Source organism: Hippoglossus stenolepis, chromosome 12 (assembly GCF_022539355.2).
Source record: "Hippoglossus stenolepis isolate QCI-W04-F060 chromosome 12, HSTE1.2, whole genome shotgun sequence".
Lineage (NCBI taxonomy): Eukaryota > Metazoa > Chordata > Actinopteri > Pleuronectiformes > Pleuronectidae > Hippoglossus > Hippoglossus stenolepis.
The window spans coordinates 475,030-499,281 of record NC_061494.1 but is presented as its reverse complement, the minus strand read 5'-3'; the positions used below and the strand labels follow the sequence as shown (position 1 = coordinate 499,281).

Below are 24,252 nucleotides of genomic sequence, written 5' to 3'. Positions count from 1 at the left end.
TTCCAACCCTCATCTCTGGTCACAAGCCCTGGGTAGTGACCGAAAGAACAAGGTTGTGAATACAAGTGGGCAAAATTAGTTTTCTCTGTCAGGTGGCTGGGATCAACCATAGAGATAGGGAGTTCAGACATCCAGAGGGAGCTTGGAGTAGAACCACTGCTCCTTTGTGTCTACAGGGGACACTTTAAGTGGTAGGGTATGCAGTTTTGATGCCTCCTGGGCCTTTAGAGATTATTAGATAGATTTGGGCAGAGACAGAACAGGATGGAGAGAATACTTATTCCAACTGCCCAGGGAAAGCCTAAGGATTACTCAGGAACAGCTGGAAAGCATTGCTAGAGATTGGGATGTCAGGGATACCCTAATTGGCCAGCTACATCGTCTCTTTTCAAATATTGCTCCTGGCTTAGAAAATGTACTTTGGCATGCAAACACGATAAATCAATAGATAAAAAAAATATCTACCGTGGGCTGAGTCGGAGGTCCCATAGTCGAATAAAGGTATCATAGCCACAAGTAAAGAGCTGGAATGGAGACTCAAACACCATGTCTAACACACCAGCCCCACGGCGAAACTCTGAGCCCAGACTGCAGACACACTCCAACCTGGTAGGGGAGAGAGGGATAGAGGAAGATGAAAAGAGACAGAGAGAGAAAATAAATTGTATTTGTTTTTAGATGTGACCACATTGGCCTATATGTAAATCCTGAGAACAAACAAATAAAGGTGGAAATTATTTTCATAAATGGGCTGAAATAAAATGAACAGTTCTTGCGATATGTGTTCCAAATACAGACAGACAGATATCTGGAATTAGTTATGAGATGAGTCCACAGAAACCTTCTGCATTTCACTGTGCTTTCTACTGCATGCACAGAATGTTCTATTTCGCCACATGTTTGATAACACTTCATTAAATTATATGGCAATACAAGTAGCGATTTCTTTTCATAATTTTTTCACCAATGTGACTTTTTAAAATGTTTTTAGTTAAAAAAAATCTAAAATACCCCAATTTTGCATATGATGTCATTGCGATGTCTTTGCCTCAAAATGTCCGAAAGTGCACAGCAAACATGTAGCCGTAGTGGATAAGACAGTAAGGGATGATCCCTGACGATACAAAGGGGCTGGGTTTGAATCCCCATGGTGGGCCCTTGATGCAGCTATGTTTATTATTATTACAGTCTTATGCTGTAGCTCAACTTGCCATGAGCTTTAACAAGCTAGAGAGACAACATTTGGCCAACTAACTGGATATGATAAATGAGCCAAGTCGACTTAATGGTGTAGCTGAAAGTAGGGGCCAAATACGCAATTTTGGGAAGTCCAACTAACAGTTTTTTCCAGTAAAAGACTGTATATCTCATTTATTTGAAGCAATTATAAATAAGTATACAAATACACCTCATAATTTTACAGTCAAACTCTTTAGTTCCAATTATAATTATGACGGTAAGGGTGGTGTTGAGGTGGCTCATATGAGCACCTTCAGCTGCAGCAGGGGCGTGATTGGCACTAAGTTAGCTAATTGCTCCCCTGCTTAAATGTGGAAGAGAGAGCTGGGATAGGGAGACAGAGAGCTGCCGTAAATAAATGCAGATTACATTGACCTCACCTCTGATTCGCTTCATTCAGTAATGTGCAGGAATCCATTTTTCCCAGGACAGAAAAAGCTAATGAGGTGTAGTGATTGGTTAGTTAGGACAGGAATATTAGAATAAGCTAATCAGAGGAAGAGTAGGGTGGTACATGCCAGTGTTTGCCTCCCTGGGTAAAATGTCACCTGCTCTTTCCTGACCCCCCGGTTAACTTCACACAAAAAAATTCTAGTCTTGATGACGACTCAAAGCGCTTTACAGTAGTTTATTGCAATCCACCCAGTCACACACACACACATTCATATACAGCATCTATCGGCAGCAGTTTTTTCTATTAGGAGCAATTAGTGGTTCAGTATCTTGCCCAAGGACACTTCGGCATGCAGTTGTGGAAGACAGGGATCAAACCGCTAACCTTCTGGTTGGAGGACCACCACCCTATCCTCCTCAGCCACAGCCGAGAAATATGAAAAATAAATACGTATAAAACTGTTCAAATTAAAATTGCATTTCAGCAGAAACAACCTTGTGATAGTTGTTTAAGGGCCCACACCTGAGATGCTGCTGCCTCTTGTCCAGGTGAAGACATCAACCACAGTGGGCCAGTGTGGAACAGAGAGTCAACCTTGTCAGATCAGAGATCAGAGGTCAGAGGTCAGAGATCAGAGATCAAAACATCTTCCAAGGTCATAGAATTGATGCTCAGACTAATGGTAAAATCTAAACCTAATGTGTGGCTGTGGTTATGAGTTGGACCAGACACATGCTGAACTAAATTAATAGATACTATAATGTTTACTAGAATTTAGCCGCAAAACCATTGGTTCGGTCATCAATGTGGATAATGTCACCAACAATGATGGCTTTGTCAAAATTGAAAAGAATGAAAGATAAAAGTTCAGAAAATTGATGGGCAAAATTAACGTTTGGTTTGGGAGTGCAATAAAACACAAGGCCAAGTACAGGAGCAGTGCGGCAAATTTTGAGCATAGCAGCCTCAAAACTAGAAAATGTATCCGTAGTAATGGGGCAACAAGTAAGACATTTTAAGCCCTTTCATGCATAGAGGATACTACAGTGAACAGCTATTCAAAAGGCCTTTTCTTGTATATGCATGGGCTTTGGTGGCATAGTTGCACATTAGCCACTACATTGGACACTAGTGCATCACCCTATACACTGCCAACCAGTGGCAATTAGTTGGAAGTACAATTAAAAAAAAATCCGAACCATGATGGCTGACGGGCAGCGGGGGGTCGACTCGTCGACGTAATCGATTATGTAAATACGTCAACTCGCGGAAAGTGCGTCGATGCATCGTAACGAAGGTGGCTGCGCACAGTCAAAGCCTGGACTCACCTGAAGAGCAAGCTGAAGTGAATAAATCACCCACGATCATCTAGCACAGGTCACCAATAGTCGGACGGCGGTCTGGAACCTACCCAGAAGCCGTTCTATACGGACCCAGACCAGTTATCCGATTTTGACTGACTTTTTCAATTTTAACCTGCGCAACTTTTCTCGCATTTACAGTTTTGTCTTTACGATAGTAAATCCTGTCAGCACACAGTAGAGTTTACTTCTCTCAATGAACAAGAGTGTTAGAATGACAATTAGTGGCTGGATTATGCAGTAGAACATGAGGAAGAAACGATGGCAAGGTGTACCAATCGACATGAAGATTTATTTTTTTAGCAGCAAGGACAAAAATGACAGCAACCAAAGGTGATCCAAGCAGCCACAAAAATGATGGTAAACTGGCGCCTTAAATACTGTTCCCCTGGTTAACCTAATTGGACGCTACCATTACCAGGTGCTCATTAATTCTTAGTATCTGCTAGATTTGTAGACACAATTTTATAAAGCACTTGAAACATCATATTTACAATATATATATACACTACTGCAGTTAATTCACCCAAAAACTACATCCCCACATTCAAATACAATAAATATAAATATACACCAACTATAGAGCTCCACCTCGCCTATCCTCCCACTTGGTCCCTCCCGAAACGTTTATATGGTATTCGTTCCCCTGGGGATTGTTTTGGATGGAAAAGACTGGACAGACAGAGGAAAGGAGGGGTGAGTTTTTATGCACACTTTAACATACACCAAACTACTTTAACCACACATTTAACTTTCGTTCATCAATTATAAATATATGTTTATATAACCGGTGTTGTCGGATACTTAATCTAACTCCCTCCTCTTTCAGACAAATCCGACTACACACTGCAGCACCTGCAAGACGACAGCTCAATCACTGGTCAACTACTCCACAAACAAGTCACAAACACTCAATAAACAATACATAATGACTTGATAAAAAAATTGCAATTATGCAATGTGCAAAATGTTCTGTGCAAATCCTGCTAATAAAATGGCAATATTGTTATGAAAGTGTGAAGTTTTAATTTATGTGCATATTTAAAATATTTGTTAAATTGCAATTAATACAAAACCCAAATTGTGTAATATTTACGAGGCATACGCCTACAGTTACTAGTAATGAAGTTCCCTTCGTTACAAAGAGAAAGTGGGAACAAAGAGAAAAGGTTAAAGTTGTTTAGTTGTTTGTTTGTTGAGATTGTTTATATGTGAAATGTAGTTATATATTAGGAAAAAGAAGAAAAGGGCAAACTCAAACTACATCTTTTCATTTATTTTTTCTAAAATTGAGCACTTTATTTTAAGATGTCTATTTCAATATCTTTTTATTTAATTTTCAAATGCAAACCTTATTTTACTTGAAACAAGAAAATAACATTTATTTTATTATTAAAGTACCGTTTAGTTCAGTGTGAAAATTAATAATGAACATTGTTGAAATACTATTGAATTGTACTTACTTAATTTTATTTGTTAGTTTGTCAGTTTTTGACTTCATACATACTACTTCATTATTTTTTTGATAGGTGAATTTACACAGTGTTTTTATATTCCTCCCGAAAGTTACTTGAATTTTACTTTGGTTTTCATTTATTTTGTTGTTGGAAAGCTTAATGTAGATTGATATATTCCCTTTACTTGAATGGAACAAGGTCTTGCACAAATTTTATTTTGGAGAAAAATGGGACTGTAAAAGACAGATTAGCAGTTCAGACTGGTCTATTTTTTATTGTGGAATAATGCCTTGCAGTGCATACTTAGTTTTTTGTCAGATTTGCTTGTATTTAAGAGAAGATTATTAAATAAATATAAATGAAAAATGATGTCATTATTATATTATTCGAACAATGAAAAAATAATTGTTACATTGATCGATACAAATAATAATCGATAGGTGCAGCCCTAATAACAACAGTGATATAATAAGTACCCTATGTATGGGAGTGGGATGGAATTGTAAAACCCGAGACTATTTGTGGCTTGAGGGGGAATACAGATAGGATTTGTGATGGTTGATACTTGACAGGGGAGTCTGAAGCACAGCCTTCATTCAAGGTAATTAGTGTGTTTGTTTTGCATGCATATATTAGTGGGTATTTTAGTGGAGTTATAGTGAAATGTAATAATTTTACTTACTGGCTGCTTACATTGCTTAGTTGGTGGCAGGCATGGCTAGTTGGAGAGCTAGTGAGAGTAGTATTCTGAAGTACTGCACACGAGGAAGACATTTCCAGGGGGCATGTCTGGAAAGTAAAGTCTGACTTGTGTAGCAGAATGTACAACATGCTGTGTAGGAGCTATTTCATTAGTTTGATATATTCAAATTATTATTATTTGTTATTTTTGCATTCATATTTGTAGACACTAGGGGGCACTAAGCACCAGACCAGGTGGGATTCACAATAAAGGTAGCAGGTGTGTTAATGAGGGGAAGCACCAGGAAGGGACATGGTGTTTTACCAGAGCATGAAGAGAAGCACATGTGTATCTTTGCTTCTGAACGTGATAATAAATCAACCCAACCGTGAATTCTGTGTTGACAATGGACTTCTTTAATTGCCTGACTACAACCCAACTGAACTGGTGCATCCGTGGCTTTTCGTTAAATTTATTTTGATGGAAACATCTTTTGACAAATAGCCATTACATGCTGTATGTTAGCCACTAACATTCAGCTGCCCAGCGCACTGGGATGGAGGCCATCGTTTCTGAAGAAGGAAGAGTGCCCCATGTACAGATTGTCAATTGTCAACAAAACCAAGATTGTGAGCTGAGGAAGCGTTTGCATTCACACTGTTAAAATAATGTGGACACATGTGGTCCAGACCCCCTCTGAATGTGGTGTGGCGCAATGGATTGCTATATGAAGTGAATGCGTTCACACCTGTATTCAGAGCGGTCCACTTGAGTTGGGATCACAAAAACAACATGTTAATACCAGGTGTGTACGGGGCTTGAGTATCCCCAACTCTGCGGTCAAGTGTGGGGATAGGACCGGAAATAAAGACAGATGTACCGCAAGTCTTCAAGAAGTTAAAAAGGTGATTGAAATCCTATTTGGTGGGCTCAGACTACGAGTCGTGTCGTTGGTTCCCACGTGAACTATCACTTGGGTTATGGACGCAATGAGTGAGTGCAATAAAGAAGCAGACTTTCCTAATTATGGAATCGCCCACTATCAGTGTTTGTGGGGAGAAGAGGGGGCGAGGAGAAACCACCTGTGACTTCACATGGCATGAGTAAGCCTGATCTGCTTCCCACTGAGGAAGTGGTGACTGTGCAGGTGAGTGATGTGAGGAGGGAGTGACCTCAGACTTGGATGAAGGATTCTCTCCCAGTTCAGGGAAAGAAAGAGATCCACAGCGTCTGAGCACAGCCTCTTTCAGTATCCTTTGCCAGTATAACGATGTTGTAATAATTAAATATCCTTGATGAAAGATAAATAAATAAACCACACACAAGCAAAACAATGAATAAAATGGACTCTCTGCCCCTCTAAACCAAAATTGATCTTGAATAAGTATTAAAGGGGACATAGCATGCCCATTTTACCACAAGTTGATATGGTTCCTTGGGGTCTTAATGAAATGTCTGTAACATACTTTGGTCAAAATACCACAAGGATCATTTCAAACAGCTCCTTTTTACCCTGTATAAAACAGCCCTCCACACAGTGACCTGTTTTGAGTGCCTGTTCCTTTAAATGCTAATGAGCCAGCTCCCCCCTCCCCCCTCTCCCCCCATGATTTTAAACGATATAAATTACATATTTTATATGATATAAATTATCAAATATGCATCCCATACTTTGTATTCCCCTTCTGTTGTCCTGGAGTTTAAATTTTCCCAATCACATAATTAAATGTCCCCCTCTGCCCATCCACTACAAGCACACAAGCAGATAGACAGAGAGAGAAAGAGAGGGGTGGGGGCTATGAAGACCATCATTTACCGCCGAACCCCGACATTCAACGGGTACAACAACAAGCGGAGAAAGCAGAATCGCGGGCTGACCTTATATATACAGTCTATGGGGCTGACCGGCGCGGAGAAATGCTCGTCCCGTGTGAACAGCCAGGCGGCTGCGCGCTTGAGAACGGCGCTGCGCTGCCTCGCTGCCTCACAGCGGCGCTTCCGCGTCCGGTGTTAACCCGGCGTAACGAGTGGGGGGGCTCTGTGTGTGTCGGTGTTACAGTAGTGCTGAACACTGCGGAAGTCTTCCACACTGCTGGCTGTGTGGCGCTGACACAAATTCCAGCTCACGCACGGGAGAGCGAGCGGTTGCGCCCGAGCAGCTGCTACAGCCTCCCAGTCCCAACGATCCAGACAAATGCCACATGTGAGTGAATCGCGGGCTGACCAGCGGAGAAATGCTCGCCCCGTGTGAACAGCCAGGCGGCTGCCTGCTTGGGAACGGCGCTGCGCTGGCTCGCAGCCTCGCTGCCTCCGGTGTAAAACCGGCGTAACGAGTGTGGGGACGGGGACGGGGGTGGGGGGCCAAGGCCATGTAGGGAGACTTCCAGTGCCTTGTTACGACACAAAACCCAGGAAGCTCAATCGAGTCACTCAAGCATGACGTTTCTGACTTAGAGGAACCATAACAAAACGCGCGAGTGTTTTTTTCCCCGAGTTTTTGGTTGGTAGACATGCCAGATACCCACATTAACCTGTAGAAGCACTAACAAAGTGGAATTTGCATGATATGTCCCCTTTAAATATTTGACACAGGCTATATGTTACCAGCTCAGTAAACTGTAAACTAGATGGGATCTATTGGTATTCCAGCTTTTCCTCTATTGTGTGTGTGTGTGTGTGTGTGTGTGTGTGTGTGTGTGTGTGTGTGTGTGTGTGTGTGTGTGTGTGTGTGTGTGTGTGTGTGTGTGTACACGAGTCTCATAAACTCTGGGGCGAATCAAACAAACACTCCAAACCAACAGCTGCTTCTGCTCTGATCCTTAAACAGCGACGCTAATAATCTATCATTGGTGCTCCTTTGTGGAAACCCTGTAATCACACATTTTGTTGCCACTGTTCGACATTTACCGCCTTGTTAACGTTACCAAGTTCTCCTCTCTTAACTCTGCTTCACTGTCCGTGTGTCAGAGTGCGAGTGAAAGTGTGAGCCTAAATGCAGGCGCACCGATGCAACCAAGGAATTTTTCGTGGCATGTCTGTGTGTGTGTTTTTCCTTTTTTGTATATATAAATTGCCTCGTGGGCCAGATCAAACTATCTTGTGGGCCACATACGGCCAGGTGGCTGGACATTCCCCACCCCTGTACAAGAGGAATTGAAAAATAGACTAAATGAATTATACAATTTGTTGAAAGATTGGATGCTAAAAAGTTATGGTCATAAAAGGGAGAAAACTACTAAAACGTTTTCTGAGCCTTAGCAGAAAGAAAGAAATAGCTGAGTAGAAACAGTCATGAGAGGTATATTAAAGAGGAGCTTTTTTCTGTTGTAATGTCCTCTAAACTAGGGTTAACACCTTGAGCGCATGGAATACCCATTGAGGTTTATCTTTTTTTTTTTTATTTAATCAAAAAAAACATTGTTCCTCTGTTGCAATTTCTTACAGTTTTGGAGGCCTATCTATTTCCTTCAAAGACTGCCTTACTCCTCTGTTACTTGAGGAGAATCTCAATGGCCAGTTTAAAGACCCTGTGTATCCCAAGAATTAGAAACCAATAACACTCCAATGTTATGATGTTAAGATACTACTAAATGTATAGCCTATAATAAAAGGGAAAGGGTGCAAACAAACATTATCAATCAAGATAAATGTCAATATATTGGCAAAATATTCAACATAAATGCCGAGACAATTGAAAGCTGAGCATTGAGTAACAAAGATGGGGTGATTTTCATTGCCAATTTGGAGAAAATCCCATGATAAGGTTAATTTTGACTTTATCTTTGAAAGTTGAGAATTTTTTTATTTGGTAATTCCTTGATTAACCACTATATTAAATATTATACAATAACAATAGTTGTAGGATTACAACGGTTATATTTCAAAGTCTGTGCCTTTGAGAGGAGTGATACAGGGATGTCCTTTGTCACCATTAATAATTGCTAAGGAATTGCTAGCTATTAAAGTCAGGTCTAATAAGGACATAGAGAGAATTGACATTGGTGATATACAAACAAAAATTTCAGTGTACACAGATGACACTTGTTTTCTTTTGAGCCCTACATTTTCACTTAGGCAAGCACTGTTTGAACATTTGGAATTTTTGGAAGTATTCAGGGTTGAATGCAAATTATGAATGATTTAGAATAGGATATGGTGGCTGAAAGGCACAAATTACAAATTACTTGTAAATGACCAATTATTTGGCCTGATGGGCCTGTTAATGTTGTAAGGATTGTGATTCCAGAGAAGTTAGATATTTGTACAGTATAATACTATAATAGATTAAGAAGGATGGATACAAATTTGCAAACATTTAAGATTAAGATATTAACTCTAATAGGTTAAGTCACCATACTTAATTGCACCTGTATTTTCTGTGTCAATTCCAAACCCATCACAGTCCTTTATTAAGTCCTATGAAGAAGATGTGTGAATTTCTTTGGAATAATAAATCAGAAAAGGGTTCTTTATAATGATTATGAATATGGTGGGTTAAGATAATTATATTTGCAGAACGCTTCTCTTTGAAGGTTTATTTTATCCAATTAAACCTGATTGAGAACTGGTATTCTATTAAAATACTGAAGATTACACGTCGAGTGTTCGGCTGCCACAGGCCTGGTGAACCCTGTGCCAATGACAGAGCTTCGGCCTGACCATCGGTATGGATTCAACTCTTCACATGGCTCTGATTAATGCTAGGTCTCTAGCCAACAAAACTTTTGTGCTGAATGACTTTTTCACATCTTGTGAGCTGGATTTTATGCTCTTGACTGAGACCTGGCTTCATGTTGGTGAATCCACAGCTTTTTCTGAGCTTTTCCCCTCCCAACTGTACATTTTTCAGCTCTTCTACATGTAACCTACATTAGCTTTGAGGTGGTATACCACCAAAATTGTACAAGGATTTTATGCGTTTATGAGTTTACTGACTTCATTGCAGGTATTTCAAAGGATTATGATCACTTTTTAATTTGTGGGGATTTTAATGTACATGTTTGCTAAGAAACTAAACCTATGGCTAAAGACTTCTTAAATCTTATAAATTCCTTTAATCTCACCCAGTGTCTGGCCCCAAACATGAAAGGGGGCACATATTAGACCTTGTGTTGTTTTATGGCCTATTTGTTCATGTTCATGTTCATGAACAGGATTACGGTCCCTTGCTCTGTGGTCAAGTCTTCTCCTCCTGCATGCTGCCGCGTGTAATTAACTGTCAAACTCTGTTGCAGTTCTCTGCTGTTTTTAAAGATACTGTGCTCTATAACTTGGATGGATGTGATGTTCTCAGTGCTGATGAGCTTATTACTCTTTTTAAATCAACCTGCACAAGCACCTTGGACTCTGTTTCTCCTTTGAGGATGAAACGCAATAAAGCACTTTCCGAGACAGTGTTAAATGACTTTACCCGTATTGAGCCAATATCAATCTCCACCCTATCCGAGGTGGTCCACCATCTGCGGCCCACAAATTGCCCCTCAGATAGCATTCACGCCTAGAATATGGAAGTGTTCAATTATCAAGCTTGTACTAAAAGAGCCAGGAGCGAGTACATCAAATTACTTTCGGCCCATTGCCATCACCTCTATATTATGCAAGACTATAGAGAGACTCCCTGATCTCAACATTAATCATTGATTAGATGCTGGGTGCAAAATATAAGGGGGTCTCGGGGGTTCGAGACCCCTCGATTGACATTTAACCCCCTGAAATCCTTAACTGCAAAATTCTGGAGGGTCTGTGAAAAAATCTCTTAAAAAGTATTTGTCACTTCTAATTGTCATTAAAATGTCTTTTAAACGCGTATTATGTCTAGTAATAAGGCAGGGTTTCCGCTACATTAATTTTGCAGCGGCAGCCCATCGCTTCTTCAGGATTGGGGCAGACATACATCATAGGTCCGGTATCGTATCACCCTGCCGGAGATCACGTGATCATGTTTATAGAAACCCGACACCATCGTCAGCTCTTATCACCACAAACTCTCTTGATATCTTGGATGGTGTCTTATATGTGTGTGTCACCGCTCACCCAGAGATATTTGTTTCTTTTTGTTGTTTGCATTTTTCATCATCAATCCCCCCACTCGCTTGCGCTGCAGCAGGGATCCCCTGCAGTTCACACATCACACCACTTTTCCTGGGTGTCTACGGACATTATACTGGAGGCCAGGCGAAGAAAGTTTTTAGAAACTGCGGCGCGTCTCATTTGTGTTCACACATGCACCTCCTCCAGAGATAATACGGTGATGTTTGATGTTTGTGCTAGATGCAATGAAATTCCCTATGGGTGTTTCTGAAATATCACATTCACAAGAACATGAGGTCACTGTGAGCTTGACCTCTGAACACCCGAATCTACTCTGTTCACCTTTAAGTCTAACTGAACGTTTGTATCAAATTACCTCAAGGCATTCCTGAGATGTTATGTTAACAAGACCAAAAGAGAGAGAGACCAGACCCATTGCAGTACCATGCTCTCGTGATCACAGCTCTTTCAAGCTTGCTCCTTGCCTTCTGATTATTGGAGAATGACTTGCACTCAACAGGGCAGATTATTGCAAAATAACTGTCTCTTTGTTGCCATTTAATACCCTCCATGACCGTGACTCTGTGCTACTTTTGCATGTTTGATACCTGCCCCATAGCAACCATTTAAAGAAGTCTGCTGCTGGCCCCCCAACCCACCACCACCACCCCCCTTCGCCCTGGAGCTCAATTTGAAGATTTAGGCTAGTAATCCTCTAGCCTCTCCCCAGGGGGTCTTCTTATTGGACCAGGGTTTCCCCAGAGGGCGTCTTATTAGTTGAGAGCTCTCTTTGCCAGGATCTCATGACTAAGCCTGGGCCAATGGGGAGTCTGTGGTAAGGCTGAGTTTGTGACTGCGTGGGGTAGTGACCCCTCATTCTCCCCTAACAACTAAAAACAAGGAGCTTAGCACATGCCATACAAACAGAAACTAATTCATGCCAAGGGGATGAGAGCCTGTTCATTTGTAATTAAATAATGATGTCTCTATCACAACAGTAAAACTATTAATTCATACCCCCAGCCCCTTAAATACTTCAAACAAAAGGATTACAATCCAAAGGTGTTCTTAATGTTACAAACACTCAAATAAACTGAAAATAAAAGTTGGAGTTCCATAAGCTGATTTGGCGAGTCATTACAATGCTACAGACTGCCCTCAAAGGGTTTGGGTGTGAGTGGTAAAAGTCACAGGGTGGTTTGGTTTTGATACTGTTGAAGTGATCAACCCTTAATCACTGGAAATGTAGCATGTGGATTATGTAATGAATAGGGGTGCAGTTAAGTACCTCAGTTTTACGGTCACAAGTGAGAACATTTTCAGAAAGAGGAAAACTAAAACAAAACACAAACAACCAAAAAGCAGAAGAAATTGTTGTCATTAATTTTGAAAAAACATACAATAATACATTAAACCCTAGGACAATACAAGTGACTGGTTAAGTCATCAGAGCAACAGCCCATGAAAGAAGCGTTTTTTGTGTCTGGTTGTCGTACAGTACAGTGCTCTGTAGCGCCTACCTGAGGGCAGAGGTTGGAACAGGTTGTGTCCAGGGTGAGATGGTTCTGAAGTGATGTTTCCTGACTGTGGACGAGTTTTTGTCTTGGATGGAGGGCAGGTTGGCTCCAATGATTTTCTCTGCAGTCCTCACAGTCCGTTCTATTCTGTTCCTGTTCTGTTTAGTGGCCGAACTAAACCAGCCAGTGATAGAAGTGCAGGGGACAAACTGGAATATTGCAGAGTAAAACTAGATCAGCAGCTCCTGAGGCAGGTTGAAGTTCCTGAGCTGGCGCAGGAAGTACATCCTCTCCTGGGCCTTTTTTATGAGCATGTCTATGTTGGACATCCACTTGAGGTCCTGGGAGTTAGTGGATCCCAGAAACCTGACAGACTCCACAGCAGACAGTGTGCTGTTGAGTATGGTACTAAAGTCCACTGTGATAGTGTCTAGCTCCAGGTTGTTCTGACCGCACCAGGGGGCTAGCTGTTCAACTTCCCGTCTGAATGCAGACTCGTCACCATCCCGGATGAGGCAGATGACCGTGGTGTCATGTGCAAACTTCAGGAGTTTAACAGCCGGGTGTCCTGAGGTGCAGTCATTGGTGTAGAGGGATAAGACCAGTGGGGACAGCACACATCCCTGGGGGGCACCAGTGCTGATTGTCCGGGTGGAAGGAAGTTTGTGTCAATAAGTTTGTGATCCACTAACTGGTGGAGGCTGGCACAGTGAGCTGGGAGAGTTTGGAGTGGAGCATACCTGGGTATCTAAGCTGAAGTCCACAAACAGATCCTTGCATATGTCCCGGGGGAGCCGAAGTGATGTAGGATGTAGTGCAATCCCATGTTGACTGCATTATCTGCTGACCTGTTTGCCCAGTAGGCAAACTGCAGCTGGGTCCACCAAAGTGCTGCCCATAGATGCACTGTATGAATGTGTGTGTGAATGGGTGAATGCAAAAAAACAAACAAATCCGTACTGCAAAACGCTTTGAGTGGTCATCAGGACTAGAAAATCGGTATATATATATACAGACCATTTACCGTGTCCTTCAGAAAGGTCAACTCTAGTTTCTCAAAGGATTTCACTACCACAGAAGTCAGGGCGACAGGTCTGTAGTCATTTAATCCTGCGATGGTGGGTTTCTTGGGGACCAGGGTGATTGTGGAGCATTCAAAGCAGGAGTAAACTTCACACAGCTTCAGTGATTGAAGATCTGGGTGAAGATTGGAGAAAGCTGTCTGGGCCTGGTGCTTTGCTGATCACCTGTCTCTAGAGGAGCTGGTTCACAACCTTCTTACAGATCCTGATTGCAGGTGGGGAGGTCAGAGGGAATGAGTTTGTTTTCCAGCTTTTCAGTGTAGCACCTCTTTGCAACTTTGACCTTCTTTGTCAGTGTGTACAGGATGCTGTCCCCACTCCTGTAGGCCTCATCCTCGGCCTGAAGAAGCTGCCTGAGTTTTGCTGTAAACCAGGCCTTAATGTTGTTGTATGTGCAGAAGGAATTTGTCGGCACACACGTCTTCACAAAAGCTAACGTAAGATGCCAGTGCATGTGAGATCGTCCAGGTCTGTAGCAGCAGCCTCAAAACACTCCAATCAGTGCAGTCAAAGCAGGCCTGTAACTCCAGCTTTGCCTCATCGGTCCATCTCTTCAAAGTCTTGACAACAGACTAGGCATATTTTACTTTTTAGTCCCAAAGTGGCACGGGGAACAGAGCAAAAAAACGTCCTTCATTACGGTGTAGAAATGGTCCAGTGTGTTTTTCTCCCTGCTGGGACACTTAATGTGCCGGTAGATGTAGTGAGCTGTCTGGGATGTGGTCACCCAGCTAGGTCTCAGTGAAACACAGGGCGAAGGATCTGAAAAAGTCAGTTTCCTCTGTTGAGAAGCAGCAGTTCATCATCTTGTTCGACAGTGAGCGAACATTTGCCAGGTAGATTGACGGCAGCACAGTTCAATATGTCCACTGTCTCAGTCTAACTCTCTCCTGCTCGCTTCCCCCGGCGTCAGCATCTCTGGAAAATCCCTTTGAGAGCTGCTGCTCCTTCAACGAAAAGTTTGACAGGTGGCTGGTCGGAGGTTTAGGACTTAATCTATGCTGAAGGTGATCAGAGTGGGAGAACTGAGAACTGAAGAGACAAACAAAAGTAAAAAAAGTAGCAGAGAGCAAAACACAGAGGCCTCCATCTGTGCTTACATTAGCACCCCTGCTAAAAGAGCAAGGCTCCAACCATGCGCCTACCACCAGGATGAAGACCCGGTCCGGCCAAATCATTGCTTTGTGAATTATTAATAGTGATCGTCATAGCATCTAGAAAATATTCAGGAAAAAAAATGTCTGTTTATGGATTTGTCAGACCCTCTTGATGATAGTGCATGATTATAGTGCAAGTAAGTAAAACGGTAGATGGTTCACTTCATCAAGCTTGCTGGTAAAGGTGCATTGTTAAGGAAGGCTGATATAATAGATACTAGAGGTGGGGGATTAATCGTTTTTGGGATGCATTGCGATGCAGACATAGATGCATCTGTCACGTGGCACCACACCACGCTCACTAATCGTGCATTACGGGTTAGGGTTTCCACGCCATCAAGTGCAGACCACATGGAGAAAATATAATGTAAATCGATTAAAGTTGTAAAACGGCTTTGGATAAAAGACGTGCAAAAAACTGCTGTGATTTTAAGTCATGATTTCTGTGTAGATGTCAAAAGGCCGGGACTCTTGTCATACATGTCCAGTTTGGAGTCAATTGGACCATGTATGTCCGAGATACAACAACATCTTGTTTGGATGGCGAGATATCGAAATTTGACGCCACGCCACCTTCACACCGTGTGACGAAAACTCAAACTTTTAATCTCCATGTTGTTACAATGACACTCACTGATTTTGAAATTGATCTGATGAAAGCTCTAGGAGGAGTACGATTTCATTTTCAAATGAAAATGGCTGACTTCCTGTTGGGTTTGGCTAAGAGTGTCAAGAGGATGATACACGTGTACCAATTTTCTTTAATCTAGGTGAAAGTAAAGGAGTAGGAAGACTGGGGGGCGTTATAAAACAATTTTTGGACGCGCATTCCTGACCACATTAAATTATGTACATTTTCACCAGACCTGATGCTACAATAATCTAACCGTGATGAGAAAAAAGTATGTAAAATGGTCTCTGTGTCTTTAAAATTTAGCATAGATCGTATTTTAGAAATATTTCTCAGGTGATAAAAATATGATTGCACAACTTAGTGGTGTGCTGCTCAGAACGTAGCTTGTCGTCAAACCAGACTTCCAGATTCTATGCCGCAGGCCTAATTTTGGCAAAAAGGGAACATGCAGATGGCAGTATTTGTTTTGCCATTTGCTGGGACCCATTGACAAGAAACTCTATTTTGCTTGAGTTCAGCTGAAGAAAATTCTGAGACATCCAGTTTTTAATATCTTAGAGACAATCAGTGAGTGAACTCAGCATGCCCGGTTCTGTGTGTCTTACAGGCAAGTACAACTGCATATCTTCAGCATAAAAATGAAATGAGACACCATGCCTGTGAATTATGTTCCCAAGGGGGAGCATGTACAATACAAATAAAATAGGCCCCAAGACTGATCCCTGCGGCATACCAAACTTTACAGTTAAAAATGATGAGACATAGTTATTAACAGACACACAGAACTTACATTTAGACAGGTACGAAAGCAAACCACTGCAGCCCTGTGCCAGATATCCCCACCCAGTGCTCCAGTCTGTTTAAAAGAATGCTGTGGTCCACTGTGTTAAATACTGCGCTAAGGTCCAGAAGTACCAGGACTGAGCAAATGCCATCATTAGCTGCCATTAGGTAACCCTGAGCAGGGCAGTCTCAGTGCTGTGGTACTTGCAGAAGCCAGATTGGATCTTTTCAAAGATTGTTTTCTAGTACAGACATTAGTTGGATTGACATAGTTTTTTCAATTTTTTTTTATATAAACGGTATCTTGTAAATTGGCCTGTAGTTTTCAGGAAGGGAGTGATCCGGCCCAGGTTTTTTAAAGGGGGTTTACAAGCGCAGTTTTAAAATAAGCAGGGACTAGGCCATCAGACAAGGAACTGTTAAAAACTGAAAGTAAGCAGGGCCCAACAGATTGGAACAAATAATTCTTTGTTGGAATTATATCAATGCGGCTTGAAGACACTCTCATGTATGATATGTTTTTTAAAAGCTCAGAGTGTAATGGGATAGAACCTTTCGAGGTGAACTTCCTAATGATGTTTGAAGCTGCTAACCTGCCTGATGCTGTGCTTACCCCTGCCCACCACGGTCCAACCTTCAGTGGGCTCAACACGTGGAGTAGAGCTGGCTGAGGCCTTGGGTTTAGCTCCCAAGACGATCAGTAGCGTGACCAGGGGCAGCCACCAGAGCTTCAGTGGTGACAGAGCAGAACCGTGGGGCGGCTGTGGCTGAAGGGTAGAGAAGGTTGGCAGATCGATCACAGTCTTCCCTATCTGCATGCCGAAGTGTGCTTGGGCAAGATGCTGAATCCTGAATTATCCCTCATAGAAAAAAAAAAGATTGCTGCTAATAGATGCACTGTACGAATGTGTGAATGGGTGAATGGCAAAACTGTACTTTAAAGGGCTTTCAGTGGTCATCAAGACGAGAAAAGCTCTATATAAATACAAATCCATTTACCATTACCATTACAATGGAATGGTGGTGTCCTTAGTGGTTTGGCCTGAGCACTAGCACCAGTTGACAAGTCCAGGATCATATCATCCTTCAGTTTGACTTCATCCTCCAGATATATTGTTTGTCAGATTATTCCGATTGGTCAAAAATCACGGCCGTTATTAACCATATACTTTGCCAAGGGCGGGGCTTTGAAGGAAATTGGCCATAACTCTAATATTTGTCCAATCATCGTGAAACTTTTCAAATATGTTTATACCGTATTGTAAAAAGGGGGATCTTAAGGATTTTTGCCCTCGTCGCAAATTCCTGTGAGATGGAATGAGCTAGAAACACAAAATTTGGCACAATAACTGGAATTGATGTCCATCAACTTTCTGTTACACATGATATCAATCAACCACTTGGTGGCGCTGTAATCAAGCTCTGCTGCGGTTTCTAGCTCTGCAAACTTAGTCACCCACAGTGTTGAACTTTTCATCTCAATCAGCTACATTTCAGTTTCACAACCAACTTGTCATCCTCAAGTTCTGGGTAGTCTTGGCCCTTTTCAGCCAGGAAGGCCTTGATGGCATCATAGCAGCTGACAAACCGCTCCAAAACTTTTCCGCAGCTTAGCCAGCGAACCGCTGAGTGGAGAGGGATATCTTTGTACGCGCAGTCCATTTCCTCACGCAGCGACTGGAACTGTCGGTGCATCAGTGAAGATCGCTTAACTATAAAGTTAATAATCTTTACCACTGTAGCCATAACCTCATTAAGATCTGACTTTGACATCTTTGCACAGAGGTTTTTTGGTGTATTATGCAGTGGAGTTTCATGATGGGGTGACCAACTTTTTCTTCTATAAATCTAACTGCTCCCCTCTGTTTCCCGACCATGGCGGGGGCACCATCTGTTGTCACTGCAAAAATCTTACCGATGTCAATCCCTCGCTCCTCAAAATGTTTGATAAACACCTTGGCTATGTCCTCACCTTTTGTTGTGTCGGATATTGGCTTTAAACAGCAGAGCTCCTCTCTTACAGTTGAATCCCAGTATTTTGCCATGACTGCCAAGCATGGTACATTGTTCACATCAACGGTCTCATCAAGTGCAATGCTACATACCACGGCATCTTTTATCCCTGCTGTTTGCTGCGCCAAGACATTTTCACATTTTCTCCATTTCTTCGATGTGTCGCTCAACACTTATAGCTGATATGGGAATGTCTTTTATTCTTGATTCAATTGTCTATTTGTTTGGTAGTCCTTCAAACAGAACCTCTGAGCTAGAGAGGAAAGCCTCCTTAATATATTCGCCATCAGTAAACGGCTTTCCATGTTTCACAATGCAGTGAGCTATCCGATAGTTTGCTTCAGTCGCATGGTTTTTGGCAGTGGCAAAGACTTTGAGAGAGTTGGGTTGCTTACCATACCTGGACACTGCACGTTTGATTGACTTTTCCTTGTCTGCCTGATCTTTGAAACTTCTTTCATGCTTTGTCTCAAAGTGGTGCTTCACTGGAGCACTGGATGTTCGGCAAACAACATTTCCAAAACATAACGTGCACACAGAACAGTCCTTATGAAAAACAAAGCATAGTCTTCTGCCCATGAGGGCTGAAATGCACATGCCTTCGTTTTTTTAGCTAGCGGGGTTGCCATCATCAATACACCTGAACGGCTGCACTGGTAGAAGAGTATGGAACAAACATCAGTCATTAAGAGAAACTTTAGCAAGATTTTTTCGATGACAAAAAGCAGATTTCGTTACAAACCCTATATGAGCTTTAAAGGGGACATAGCATGCCCATTTTACCACAAGTTGATATGGTTCCTTGGGGTCTTAATGAAATGTCTGTAACATACTTTGGTCAAAATACCACAAGGATCATTTAAAACAGCACCCTTTTTACCCTGTATAAAACAGCCCTCCACAGAGTGACCTGTTTTGAGTGCCTGTTCCTTTAAATGCTAATGAGCCAGCTCCCCCCTCCCCCCTCGATTTTAAACAATATAAATTACATATTTTATATGATATAAATTATCAAATATGCATCCGATACTTTGTATTCCCCTTCTGTTGTCCTGGAGTTTTAATTTTCCCAATCACATAATTAAATGTCCCCCTCTGCCCATCCACTACAAGCACACAAGCAGATAGACAGAGAGAGAAAGAGAGGTGGGGGGGGGGCTATGAAGACCATCATTTACCCCCGAACCCCGACATTCAACGGGTACAACAACAAGCGGAGAAAGCAGAATCGCGGGCTGACCTTATATATACAGTCTATGGGGCTGACCAGCGGAGAAATGCTCGTCCCGTGTGAACAGCCAGGCGGCTGCGCGCTTGAGAACGGCGCTGCCTTGCAGCGGCGCTTCCGCGTCCGGTGTAAACCCGGCGTAACGAGTGGGGGGGCTCTGTGTGTTTGTGCCAGTGTTACAGTAGTGCTGAACACTGCGGAAGTCTTCCACACTGCTGGCTGTGTGGCGTTGACACAAATTCCAGCTCACGCACGGGAGAGCGAGCGGTCGCGCCTGAGCAACTGCTGCAGCCTCCCAGTCCCAACGATCCAGACAAATGCCACATGTGAGTGAATCGCGGGCTGACCAGCGGAGAAATGCTCGTCCCGTGTGAACAGCCAGGCGGCTGCGTGCTTGGGAACGGCGCTGCGCTGCCTCGCAGCCTCGCTGCGTCCGGTGTAAACCCGGCGTAACGAGTGTGGGGGGACGGGGGGATGAGGTGGGGGGTGGGCCAAGGCCATGTAGGGAGACTTCCAGTGCCTTGTTACGACACAAAACCCAGGAAGCTCATTCGAGTCACTCAAGCATGACGTTTCTGAATTAGAGGAACCATAACAAAACGCGCAAGTGTTTTTTTCCCAGAGTTTTTGGGTTGGTAGACATGCCAGATACCCACATTAACCTGTAGAAGCACTAACAAAGTGGAATTTGCATGCTATGTCCCCTTTAAAGATCAGCTCAGAATCAAAAACAACACCAAGGCTTCATGCTTTTTGGCTTGAGGTATGTCAGAATGAATTAAATTTTGTGACCAGATTCTCTCTCTGAACCTATTACTAAAATGTCAGTATAATCCTCGTTGAGCTGTAGAAAGTATTGTGACATCCAGGCATTAATATTTAAAATACATTTAAAAGGGGAGTGAATTGCTCCTGTGTCATCAGGAGACCTAGAAGCCACATAAAGTTGTGTGTCATCGGTATAGCTATGAAAAGAGATGTCGTGTCCCCTGATTACATCACCGAAGGGTAGCTTTTAGATTAAAAAGGAGTGGCTCTACAATTGATCCTTGGGGAATCCCGCTGGTTAATCTGGATGGCTTGGAGGAGTTATCCTTAATTTCAGTTGAGAACTCCCTACCAGAGAGATAAGAATAAATTGAGCTAAAAACAGTACCAGATTCCAATGTGATCCCTTAGTCTATTTAAATAATTGAAGTCAGAATCAACAAAAACAACACAACACACAATATGCCAGTCCTGTAGCCTGCATCCAAATGTAGCCTAATTGTGACTGTGGTAACTTTCATGCCGTTTGCAGTTTTCAGAGAGATGTTTTAGGTCTCACAAAACAGCAAACAGGGAAAGCAATTCAAAACATTACTTACACCACATCCAGTTAGTCACCTCTGTTTCTCATAACATCGGGCTACGTCCTGTCGAAAATCTGCAACAACCAATTAAAGAGCAGATCGCTGGTTGCCAACACTTTCAGGACCCATATTCACTTCCATTTGGCCTACGCCCTGCACCCGGAAGTATATGTATTAAGACAGAAATGAATATATAATTAAACAAATACAATTAGAAAACAATTTGAGCAATATTGCTTACGGTCCGCCAGGAGCATTGTATGAGTAAACTATTATTATCTAAATGAATTAAGTTAAACATTTTTATACAGGCTTTTTTGTCTCATACAAAGGCATTCCTAAATCCCCACTATCACTATCTCAGCCTGGTCTAACACAGGAACCTTGTCGTTCCATGTTCCTTGCCTTAAACTACATGTGAACACCAACCAACCTCCAGTAAATGAGTGCAAATATTGTTTGCTCGGCTGCACTTCTGCCCCATAACATTAACTTAATTTTCTCTACGTCCCTCCCCCCACACATCATTTGATTGATTGATAATTTTAAGTGGTTGAATACTCTTAAACAAATTGCGTAGCTTCTGTATGATAGTCACGGATCTTGAGAAAAAAGTAACGGTGCACACACAAACACACACACACTCTGACTCTGCTACTCACTTTCTCTCTTTCTATCTATCTCTCTCACAATGACATTGACTCAGCTGATGTCTCTGACCCGCAACAGTTTAAACATTGATTTGTTTGAAAAGACCAGCCAATAAACACTGATCATGATCGATATTTTTGCCTACACATCTGCTTCACGAGCTGTTCATGACTAAAGGAGATTCGAAGGGCATGGTTTCAACCCTATATCAATATATTATGGAAGCCTCCTACAAAACATCGGGATCGGGTGTGGAGGGTGGATTTCCCGGGACTTGTCCCTGGTTTTGATTGGAGCAAGGTGTGGGTTAATATTAAATTTGCTTTAGGAATCCCGACCACCAACAAATTCATTATAATTTTGTTCACAGGACTTACCTGACTCCTCGCAGATTGTATTTTATGAGTGTTATTGGTGATGCCAGTTGTACCCTTTGTTCATTAAAGACCCCAGGCACATTTCTTCACATGTTCTGGGGGTGCCCGCCTGTTGCACGGTTCTGGCGGAGTGTTGCCTTGGAGCTGACAGCATTCGTGTCCGAGACAGTACCCGCGACCATACCAGTTCTGCTGTTGAATGATGTTTCGTCACTTCAGATCCCTAAATGTCAAAAACGGATGGTGCTTGCTGTTCTAACAGCCGCTAAGAAAATGGTGGCAGTGCATTGGAAGCATCCACATAATTTGACAATCAAGCAGTGGATTTAAACTTTTCTTGATGTTTTCTATGGAACTATCAACAGCCCGTATTAATGGGGCTAAAGAGGTGAATGTGAAGATGTGGCTTTCAATGGTAGAAGTACTGAAAAGCCGGCTGTGATTTGTTTAATGGGACCTCTTATTATGTTACCTGTTATGTGCCTGTACATGAATGTTTAATGTTGCAGTAACCGGTCCACAGGGTCCTGGGGATTGTGGGGTGGGTTTATTTTTTTAAATTTTTTTTATGGGGGGGTTGTCTGGGTTTATGTATGTTTTTCCTCTTATGGTATGTTGTTTTTGTATGTGTACCATGTTTGTGATATGCCCTAAATAAAAATTTGTTTGAGGCGACAGCAGTGGCGTATGGCTGGCCGGCGGCGGAGTAGGCTGTGTGTCTGCTTCCCTTGTTGTCGGGGGATACTCAGACAGGTTCCGGTCCGCTAAGCTAGGACCCAATGACCGTCCTTTCATCTACGCGCAACAGCTGAGGGACTGATATTAGATGTGTAGCACAGCCTACGCAGGCACTGTTTCAGGTCATCTCCCGAGTGTGGATCCCGAAAGAGATCCTAACTGACCAGGGCACCTCGTTTATGGCATGTACACTCAGGAAACTTTACGGGTTACTGGGTATCAAGACTATTCGGACCAGTGTGTACCATCCTAAGACCGACGTTGTGGTTGAGCATCTGAATAAGACTTTAAAGTCCATGATTTGTAAGTTTGTGCATGAGGACTACCTTAATTGGGATAGGTGGCTAGACCCTCTGTTGTTTGCAGTGCGGGAGGTCCCCAGGCCTCCAGGGATTTTTCTCCCTTTGAACTGCTGTTTGGCAGGAAACCAAGAGGGGTGTTGGACCTGCTTAAAGAAAACTGGGAGGATGGTCCGAGCCCAAGTAAAAATGTGGTTCAAAACGTCAAAGCTTCACAAACTGGGTCAGTTGTCACGTGATAATTTGCTCCAGGCGCAGGAACATCAACAACACCTGTACAACAGGGGAACATCAATGACTGAAACACCAGATTCCACAGATTATCCTTGTGCCACATCAGAAGCACTTTCACATCTGTCTTTTTGCAATGTTTCATAATTTCTGGAGGAGGGTTGTGTCCTCTTATTAGTATTACTCACTAACCCTAACCCTGAACCTCCTTATCTTACAGCTTATATTTAGAAGCCTAATGATGCTCTTATTCTATCTCACATCTTTAATAAGTCTCAAAATCTGGTTTCTTTCTTATCTTTCTGTTTTGAATTATACATAGGATCAAATACCCTACACTTCACTGAAAATAGTATTATTGTAAGATGATATCATTTTACATAGATTGTATTGTACTTGGTTGCACACTGTCTTGGAATTGATAATTTTACAATAAAAGTAGGGCTGTCAAAATTAACGCATTAACGCATGCGCAGAATGACCCGCTCCATGTACCCATACCCGCCCCCACTCACTCGCTCAGAGCGACACACGCAGTGAGATCAGAGCTCGTTCATGTGAAGCAGCCGGTCAGTGACTTTGTAGAAGAACAGTGAAACACAGAGTTTCTCTGGTCTCAGCTGCTCAGTGATCAGCTGCATCATGATCAGAGCAGAAGCTGCAGTTGGTTTGTACCAAGCTGGAGTTTCTGTTTCCTCCTCCACTCTCCTCTCACTTGAACTAATAAACACTCATCACTAGTTATCAGGACCTGATCAGTACATGAAGTAACTTAGTGTTTGTTTGATTCACTCCTGAGTTTATGAGGCTGCATTTAAACATCCTGAAAATGACTCGTCAACATTTTGTGCTCAGTACAACACGAGACGTGACGCTCACAGTCAGGACTCAGTGTTAAAATGAGCAGCGCGAAACACAGTCATGATGCGACACCATCGATTCATAACCAAACACATGATAGTACGTTTGTCACCTAAATCATCCCAATAAAAAATTTACTATGAACGTGAACTAGTCCATTTTCATC

At 42.4% G+C, this 24,252-nt stretch overlaps 1 protein-coding gene across 1 annotated transcript in view; it reads right to left on the bottom strand.

Annotated features, from left to right (window-relative positions):
* The window catches only part of fbxw4 (F-box and WD repeat domain containing 4), a 101,221-nt gene that overhangs the window by 21,934 nt on the left and 55,035 nt on the right, over positions 1-24,252 (bottom strand). Inside the window, exon 7 of the mRNA XM_035172049.1 lies at positions 466-606. Within this exon, the coding sequence (XP_035027940.1) occupies positions 466-606 (141 nt within the window). The remainder of the gene's footprint in view (positions 1-465; positions 607-24,252) is intronic.